At 37.4% G+C, this 9,848-nt stretch overlaps 1 protein-coding gene across 1 annotated transcript; it reads left to right on the top strand.

Moving 5' to 3' along the window:
• The first annotated feature begins 5,315 nt into the window (after window positions 1-5,315).
• Window positions 5,316-9,262, top strand: LOC112276893 (uncharacterized). The gene is made up of 8 exons (XM_024508696.3): window positions 5,316-5,876; window positions 6,624-6,768; window positions 7,009-7,177; window positions 7,374-7,644; window positions 7,830-8,095; window positions 8,365-8,574; window positions 8,731-8,839; window positions 8,968-9,262. The coding sequence occupies exons 1-8, from the start codon at window positions 5,726-5,728 to the stop codon at window positions 9,024-9,026; spliced, it is 1,380 nt and encodes a 459-aa protein (XP_024364464.1). The 5' UTR covers window positions 5,316-5,725; the 3' UTR covers window positions 9,027-9,262.
• Window positions 9,263-9,848: the final 586 nt, after the last annotated feature.

Genomic DNA, 9,848 nt, shown 5'->3' with positions numbered 1-9,848 from the left:
AAGAAAGTTCAAACTATTATAGATTGGAAGATCCCAAAAATGGTAAGAGATGTTCAATGTTTTTTGGGATTTGCCAACTACTATCGGATCTTCATCAAAGACTTCTCTCGAGTTGTAGCTCCACTTATACATTTGACTTGTAAAGACAAACTCCAATGGAATCAAGAAGTGGAAGTTCCTTTGAATCTTTAAAGACAGCGTTTGTTTCTGCACCAATCTTGTGTCGTGTTGATTTTTTCAAAGCATTCTTTATGGAAACAGATGCATCGGACTTTGCTATGGGTGCGGTTTTATCACAAATGGGAACAGATGACAAACTTCATCTAGTAGCCTTTCATTCAAGAAAATTTTCAACAGCAGAAATCAATTATGAGATCCACGACAAAGAACTTCTTGCAATTGTCGATTCTTTTCAAGAATGGCATCATTATCTAGAAGGCGCTTCTAGTCCAGTCACCGTGTATACGGATCACAAGAACCTCGAATATTTTATATCAGCACGCGTATTAAATCGTCGTCAAGCTCATTCGAGCATGTCTTTATCAAGATTCGAATTCATCATCACTTATCAGCCAAGAAAACAACAAGGTTTATCCGATGCCTTGGCTAGACGTTCTTATCTTGTACCAAAAGAAGGAGATGCAGCTTTTGAGCAACAAAGAACAATTCTCTTCAAGCCGGAGTAATTTCATCTTTGAGCAATAAAATCAACATTGACTGTTGATTTAACTTTCCTTAAGCAAGTCTAGTTAAGTATGTCTTCAGACCCTCTTGTTCATGATATCAAGAACAATTCTTCTAAATATCATGATCCATCTAAATTTGAATTCAAGAACAACCTACTCTATTTCGAAGGACGTCTATATGTTCGAGAAGGAGAAGCACGTTTATGTGTTCTTCAAGCTCGTCACGACTTCCCAGCAGCAGGACATTCCGGATATAATAAGACTTTGGAGCTGATATCCATGGATTTTTGGTGGCCTCAAATGTGGAAGGCAGTTAAAGATTTTGTACAATCATGTGATGTTTGCTCAAGATCAAAAATTCCTCGTCATCGACCATTTGGACTTCTTCAGCCATTACCCATTCCAGAACAACCATGGTTTTCTGTTTCTATGGACTTCATCACGGATCTTCCAATCTCAGGTTCTTATGACTCTATATTCATGATAGTAGATCGTTTTACCAAGATGGCACATTTTGTACCATGTACAAAATCTATCACAGCTAAGCTCTTTCTTGACAATATCTATCGCTATCATGGATTACCTAAGGATATTATATCAGATAGGGGAACTCAATTTGTATCAAGATTTTGGCGGACTCTTTTCAAGATTCTTAAAGTGGATATAAAACTATCCTCAGCATTCCATCCTCAAACTGATGGACAAACGGAGCGTGTTAATCAAGTTTTGGAGCAATATTTAAGATGTACCATTAATTACCAACAAGATGATTGGACAACTCTTTTGCCATTGGCAGAGTTTGCTTACAATAACACGGTACATTCTTCTACAAAACAAACACCTTTCTTTGCTAATTATGGTTATCATCCACGACTTGATACTTTTGACTTTTCAAAAGTTGATAATCGTGCTGCAAAAGATTTGGCAATTCATTTATCACAGCTACATGCAACGATGAAGGCGCAGTTAAAAGAGGCTCAAGAACAACAAAAGGCCAATGCAGATGTCTATCGAAAGGAACAACCATCATTCGTCTTGGGTGATAAGGTATCGCTACTTCATCGCAATATCAAGACCACTCGTCCTTGTGACAAGTTGGACTATCGAAGGCTGGGACCATTTTCTATTTCTGCACAAATCAATCCAGTTGCATATCGTTTACATCTACCAGAGTCAATGAAAATCCATCCAATATTCCATGTATCTCTTCTTGAACCATACAAGACATTGGACATACCAAGAAGACGACAAACTCCACCTCATCCTATAGAAGTGGACAATAATGAAGAGTTTGAAGTAGAAGAAGTCTTAGATTCAAGGCAGCGCCGAAATAAATTAGAATATCTTGTCTATTGGCGTGGATATGGTATTAGTGAACGCACATGGGAGCCAATAAAGAATCTTGCAAATGCAGCAAAGGCGGTGGAGGCTTTTCATCGACAACATCCATCAAAATCATGATGAAAACCTTCTTTATAAAAGAAACAACATCTAGGCAAGTTAACATTCTACTTTCAATTCTTGTTCGTAGCTTCGTTGTAGTAGTGGCGCTCAGGAGATGGAGAACCAATAACCAGTGGATTTAACTCAAGAGCCTTCATTTGCTGACCTGTCGGACGAGACATTACGATTGTCACAACCTTCAAGACGACACAATCGAGATGAAGATCTTCAAGAACGACATGTTCTTCCTCGAATAGATGGTGAGATACAATGCATTTGGTATCACGATTTGGGAAGGGACTCCCAATGTTTGGTGATTTTTCTAGAGGTAGGAACAACTCTTGATGGTGTTCCAAATATTCTATTCGAAGGAAGTTACGAAGGCCTCAACAATGATCAAATAACTGGGTGGTCTTCCCGCCCTGGTATGGGACACTACCGATGGTTGAGAGGCCCTATCAATCATCTTCGAAGAGAACAGAGATTAGAGTATGTGGCGAATACAATTCGTCGCATCATAGATTTCCTCAACATATGATGACTGCTCCTCGTGGAACTCGTCTCTAGAAGGGGGGGTAATGTCACGGCCATAATCATGTAAGCTAATAATTACATATAGAAATAGGTAGAAGTAAGTAAAAATAGGTAAAAATAAGTTAATTCTATAATATTTAATATGGAAGCTTCCTAGAAACTTCCTAGACGCTGCTTTGACTTCATAGGTGTCTTTAATTGACTTTTTGGATTAGAAACGTAGTCAACAAGTTGGCCATGTGCCACACATGTTATTAGCTTGAAGATCCATCTAACTATGTGGCCCACACGTAGAAAAACTTGCCTTGTAAGTCAAGGCATGTGTCCTACAAAGTCAACACATATTGGAGGTCCTATAGAACGTCGCCACGTAGCCCCTAGTTAGAGAGTATATATAGAGACAAGAGTGAAGGCTTCTTCACTCTTGTCAATTCCTTTCTTGCTTCTAGTCTAGTTTCAAGGGTCTCTAGTTTTCTTGTCTTTTGGCAATAGCCATTCCAGTTCCTCTTTCAATATATATACTTGTTTATATATATTTTGTTACCTCTCTTTGAGTGAAGGCTCACTTGTCTGAATTATTTTTTCATTGAGTTCTTGTCAATTTCTTTGTTATTTTAATCTAATTTCAAGATTTTTTAATTTTTTAATCTACGGAAATATATATTTTCAATTTCTTCTTGAATATATATATATATATATATATATATATTAAACTTTATTATTTACATTCTTCAAGTTCTTATTCCTGACATTGGCTTACATGAAGGTCCAAATGGTTGTCAAATTGGCACTTAAATCTACTACATAAAACTAATCTTAAATTAAAAGGTAAATAAATGTAATACAATGCAGATTTGCATATAATTAGATCTTATCAATTTGTATAAAAGATAGAAAAAAAATGTACAAGTACCTCCCAAAAAGTTAGAGTAAGATTTAAAAACATATACAAATTTAACAAATGCAGTTATCTAGCTAAAGCAAAAGAAGAAAAAAAAAAAAAAAAAAAAAAAAAAAAAAAAACTTTCATCTCAATATTATTATATGATTGGATGTATGTTGCAACTACTTAAAGTTCTTAGTTTTTTAATTTCATACATTATGGAACAATAAGATATAAAAAACTAATGATAAGATTTATATTATAGAGAATATTAATAGAAAGTAATAGAGCAAGAGTGTGAGAAGAATTAAGTACATCCAATTAGATGTCTTAAAACTCTCATATACAAATTAATATAAACTAATTAGCCTAAATTGATTACTATGCATTATAGTCTAATAAAAACTATTAATTTATTAATTAATTAAGATTTACATATCCATCTAAATAACAATCATCTAATTAAAATTAATAGTATACATATGTTATTAAATTTTAGAGTAAATTTTATAAATCAAATTTGGTTATCTTTTATTTTTTTATTTTTATGATTGTAATAATCAAATAAGGTTTCTTCAAGATGTATTTTAGTTTGATTATGTGACTAGTTATTGAATCTAATAAAATGAAAAAATATATAATATATATTTTTTTACTAAAGATAATGTAATGTATTTAGTTATTTCATCCAAATTATTTTACAATCAATAATGCATTAAATATTTATAATTGTTATTTTTTCTTTTTTTTCTTTTTTTTTTTTGCACGTTTTGTTATTTCATTGCTTCTTGTACAATCCAATCCATGACCAAAAGTGCCTATTCAAGGATTCAATTTGAGTCTATTTTCACAACCAATTCTTGCTTTCAAAAACTTATGGAACAGACTTGACATCAAATAGTTTATCCTGAATATATGTATTCAAGGTGACATTAGGTGTTTTTTCTACTTCCTATTGGTTTTTGGAATAAAATATCATCAATGGGACATTATGACATAATCACAATTTTATTACTCAATAAGCATCTCTCACTTCTATAATTGTTGCAAATATCTCAAGCAAACTTAAATTACTTTTTACTTGCAACTTACTTTGAACTAATGAGTATAAATGACAAAATTTGGGTTAAAAAACAGCTTAATTTAAATATGCAATTAGGTATCGCTTATTTATTGAAAATCATAAAATCTATTAAAAAGAAATAAAATTACAAAATATTTTCTAGAAAGACTTTACCACAATATTTTCTAGAAAGACTTTACCTTCTACAATGAAAAGGTTGCGTGAAAGTGGTTGGCAATTGAAACTCCACAAACAAAATCCATAAGTTTGGAAAGATTTTATCTTTTTTCCTATAAAAATAATTAGAGAGTTGCATATATATATATATATATATATATATAAACATAAATCTTCACATGACTCTTTCTATGGTTGTCTATGCAAGTTTGCAATATTCAACATCCACAATAAGTTTCCACTGACATAGAGTTATATTGTGGTAAAGACTGACTTATATCCCCGGCTGGGGGGGTGGGGGGGGTGGACCCGGGCGGAGAATTCAACCCGAATACCTGGTGAGATATTTTCACGTCAGGTGGGCTTGCAGGAGATTCTGGATTCGAGCACCAACAGTGTGAACGGGAACAGAGAATCCGACCCCCAACCCACGGGCACCCATCCCCACATACAAACATGGTCTTCGAATCCCGTGGCCCGCATTCTATAAGGGTTTTCTGGCACCCCCGCTTCCTCAGCCCGAACAGCTTCGCACTGTTCGAGCAGCTAGCCACAATGTTGGATTTCTCGCATCGTTTCTGAGCACGTATCGGATCTGTTGTTGCGTGTCTTCGTCTACCTCGCATCTCATTATTGATATTGTTGCATTTTCTTCATTTTGACGTTACGGTGGTCATTTCCGTGCCGCGATTGTGGTTTGCGGTGTCGAAGTTTGGAGGGCGATGCGGATCTGAGGGTAAAGGGATTGTGCGTCCCACGAGCCTTTGTTGGGTGTTCTTTTTGTGATATTTAGGAACAGGAGAGACTGGCATTGTGTTTATTTTTCTTGGAAAGGTGAAGAGGAAAGACGCTTCTGCTCAGGAGTTGGAGAGGGGTCGTATGTGGAGCTTGAAGTGAGCTCTCAGCTGCAGAAGAGGGAGCGGGTGCCGTGGTTCCGCTATGGAGTTTTACTTCTACGCCGTGTTTGGGATCCAGGTCATTGCCCTGGTGGCCCTGGAGTTTGGGAAGTCTGGCAAGGACCGGATCACCACGTCTTCTGCTTTCAATGCCTTCAAGAACAACTACCTGGTCGTCTACTCGCTTATGATGGGTAACAAACCGTTTTGCAACTTAGCCTGGGATTCGCGTCTTCCCTCTGTCTTTCTTTTTCTTTTCTTTTCTCTTTGTTTTTCTGTACCGTCCGTAAACTGTATAAGAATTGTTCACCGTGTAGTCTACCCTACGCATATGACCAGGTCCATCCATGAGCTTACATGACTGCGAACCGTAGTTGGTGGTTTTCTGCGACACATTTTGACGCGAGTTGATGGAGCTTTGCCAATTCTCTTATTTATTTTTCTTATCGTGGTTCATTTAATGCGGTGTTTGAAGCGCGCTCATGAGTGAGATTACTCTGCTTTGTCGTCAATAATTTGGTGGCACGTGATCTTGCTGAGGATTTGGACCATTATGGGTTGGCATTTAAGATAATGCATAGCGGTATTGTGCTCGTGTTATTTGCTCCATCCGCGGTCTTGTGGCTTTAGATCTTACATTGAATGCTGTGGAATATTTTTAGATTTTTTGTTTGGGACATTTACTACTTTTTACGTCCACTTGTTCCAATCATGAACTGTGAAGTCCGTGGGAAATATTCATTTAGAACATGCTTGGAACTAGTTTCATTATCCCATTGGAATGAATCTGCAGTGTTCTCTGCTCGATTTCATCTTGCTACTTGTCCATTGCGGATGGACATGTTATGTATTATGGAAAATGCTTATGGGGCTTCCTTTAGGTCCTCTTAGATGATGCGACACCCGTGAAACTCATAACTTGCTGTTGCTTATGTGTGCAGCGGGAGACTGGCTGCAAGGACCATACGTGTACGCCCTATATGTCTTTTACGGGTACAATAAAGGTGATATCGGAAAGCTTTTCATAGCTGGATTTGGATCATCCATGCTTTTCGGGACTATTGTTGGATCTCTTGCCGATCGATAGTAAGTGTTCCATGCCATCATTTGCATATTATCAGGGGTCAATCTTCACGATCTGCGCCAATGTGGTGATCCACATGATATTTACAGTCCCTTCGGTTCCTTGCATAGCTTTTGCCCAAAATGACTTTTACTATATCTTTTTACGCACCATCATCACTTGAGGTATGTTTTTTCTTTTCTTTTTTCTTTTCTTTTCCTGTAACACTTTGTAACGTTTCTGGTTCCAACCTCTTATGACAGTGGGCGCAAGAGGATGAGTGTCATTTACTGTATTACATACATGCTGAGTTGCTTTACGAAGCATTCTCCAGAGTACAGGGTGTTGATGTTGGGACGTGTATTGGGAGGCATCGCCACATCACTGCTTTTCTCTTCATTTGAGTCCTGGCTTGTTGCTGAGCATTTTAAGGTTACCTGAGTCTCTAACTATTTTAGGTTTTCTTTGTGACGCGGATCATTCTCTCTGCAAGTACATACAACAAGTAATTGATTTTATGGCTGAAGATAAAATGGTGTTTTACTGAATCATTGTGCGTATGTGTATGTGTATTTGTATGTCGAATTTAAAACTCATTGACGGTGATTTCTACTTGTCGTCAATACAGAGAGGTTTTGAGGCACAGTGGTTGTCATTGACTTTCTCCAAGGCTATATTCTTGGGTAATGGACTGGTTGCTATTCTTGCTGGATTAGTCGCAAACACTCTGGCGGGTACTTTCGGCTTGGGCCCCGTCTCCCCCTTTGATGCCGCAGCTTGTGTTCTAGCGGTCGGCATGGCGATAATTATTTCTACCTGGCCAGAGAACTATGGAGACCAGACAGAGGGCAAGAGCTTCACCCATCAATTTACGCAGGCAGCTTCAGCTATTGCTTCTGGTGAGAACTTAAGTGCTTATGGACGAGTTTCAAGACATTTGCACTTCATTCTCGCGGTCAAATGAGGTTGCAAAGGTCTTGTTTCTATCATTTATTTACTTAAGTACTGTGCTTTTGTTCGGCACCAAGTTCGTGGCATGTAGGAATTCTTAATTCTGGTCTCCATTGTGTCTTTGGATTGACAGATGAGAAGATTGCTTTGTTGGGTGCCATCCAGTCCCTGTTTGAAGGATCCATGTATACGTTTGTATTCCTTTGGACACCAGCCTTGAGCCCTAACGATCAGAAAATTCCATTTGGCTTTATCTTTGCCACTTTCATGCTTGCTTCTATGTTGGGAAGCTCTTTAGCATCTCGTCTGATGTCACGTCCACACTTGAGGGTGGAGAGCTACATGCAGATTGTGTTTATGGTCGCTTCGGGTTCTCTCTGCCTTCCAGTCATCATCCAAGTGAGTTTTCTTACACAGCTTCTCTCATTGGCAATGTTCATGGCTATACATGGTTTGGTAATCTTGGAATTTGTGGTCAGGACACACACACACACACACACACACACACACATATATATATATATATATATATATATATATATAAGTGTGTGTTTGTAATTCGAAAGTCTTATCAATTGGGTTATACCGCCTCCTAGAAAATGGAACGGAGCACTTTCAAAATCTGTTAATTTAACTTGATTCATGATTTCGGCTTTTATTTGTTGCAGTTCTTTTTGCCGGATTCGCCCTCGGCTAGCATTACGGCTGGGGGGCGACTAAACCTCCTGGGTTTCTGTATATTTGAGATGTGTGTGGGAGTTTTCTGGCCATCTATCATGAAAATGAGGTCCCAGTATATCCCTGAAGAGTCGAGGAGCACAATCATGAATTTTTTCCGGATTCCTTTGAACGTATTTGTGTGTGTTGTACTGTACAATGTAAGCCACTACTTCTTTAGAAAAATACTTTCTTTGTCGCTTTTTCTTTATTCTGGGAATAACAAAGATAGGAAGTTACTATTGGAAGTTGTCAGATGAGACTGAGTTTTCAACAGATTTCTGACTTCTCTTTTGGTTTGTTGTTGGCTCCTTCAGGTCAGTGCATTCCCTATCAGTGTGATGTTTGGAATGTGCGCAATATTTCTGGCACTGGCTGGTGTCTTGCAGCGCCGGCTCTTGATGGTTTCTGACAAGCACAGAAGCAGTGAGTTAGATTCGCTCTTGACTACCTTACATGATGTTCTAAATGTTAAGTTTGTCTTGTATTAATCGCAGGACATGTTCGAATGTGCTGGGACAATTTATAATGTGTCATAATCTCTTCTTTTGCAGGGTCAATTGAGACGTGGACGACTGAGAAGGGAGCTGAATTAGAACCCCTCAACATTTAAGTATGTATTTAGGTTGCACCCTAGGGATAGAGTAACATAGTAAAAGGGAGTGTTGTTCCTACTTGTTGACCTTAGATAAGCATTCTTCGGATGTTAGTGATCGTCGATGTGACATATGGTAGAAAAATCTTCGATTCTGTTATAGCTTTGGACTCAAGTTTGCATTTATTTGAGGACTTACCAAACTGGTTATTTGTACTTGCATAACTATCAAATTACTTTTGCATTTATCTCAACGCTTTTGTCTATGCAGCATTTTCTCAGTCCAGTTTCTGATTATCACCTCATTCTTTCTTGCCAAGACTATCGAAGTCTTAAAATTTGGATGTCTCTTGTCTTCCATAACTTGAAGTCAAATGACTCCAATTCCACTGTTCATGAACCTCTTTTTTTCTGTGTAGGTGATCCATCACTAGCTCAAACTCTACTGTTAACACATGGAACCAAGATAAAGCAATGGGTCACGACAAGCGGAATCTCTTTTCAAGAGTTTTTCTTGATACTCACCTTGGTTCTACAACGTACTGCTTTCAAATTCTAAGTTGCCAACAAAACGCTTAAGAACCTGAAATTTGTAGGCTTGCCACCACCTAATGCTTCCATGTTTAAAAACATGATTCATGTCTTTAAGTGAATGTAGAACTGTTTTGCTACTCAACTTTAGTCTAGAGTGTTAAATTTGAATCAACCTTATTCTAGAAAGATATACAACTAGAATGTTAAATTTTAATCATGTAAAAATTGAATATGTGTGTGTGTATGTATGCTTTGATAAAATTTCACCTAATTGTACATGCGCTTGTGTTCTGATTGTTTTTAAAT

The sequence above is a fragment of the Physcomitrium patens genome, chromosome 24 (assembly GCF_059467195.1).
Source record: "Physcomitrium patens ecotype Gransden chromosome 24, ASM5946719v1, whole genome shotgun sequence".
Classification (NCBI taxonomy): Eukaryota; Viridiplantae; Streptophyta; class Bryopsida; order Funariales; family Funariaceae; genus Physcomitrium; species Physcomitrium patens.
Note: the sequence above shows the minus strand (reverse complement) of the source record. Positions and strands in the feature narration are given on the sequence as shown.

What these genes read in the sequence shown, in the direction of transcription:
- LOC112276893 (XM_024508696.3), top strand. Translation starts at nt 5,726, where the DNA reads ATGGAGTTTTACTTCTACGCCGTGTTTGGGATCCAGGTCATTGCCCTG. An exon ending in GCCTTCCAGTCATCATCCAA is followed by an intron (nt 8,096 to 8,364) that starts GTGAGTTTTCTT and finishes TATTTGTTGCAG; the next exon opens with TTCTTTTTGCCGGATTCGCC. An exon ending in TTCTGACAAGCACAGAAGCA is followed by an intron (nt 8,840 to 8,967) that starts GTGAGTTAGATT and finishes CTTCTTTTGCAG; the next exon opens with GGTCAATTGAGACGTGGACG.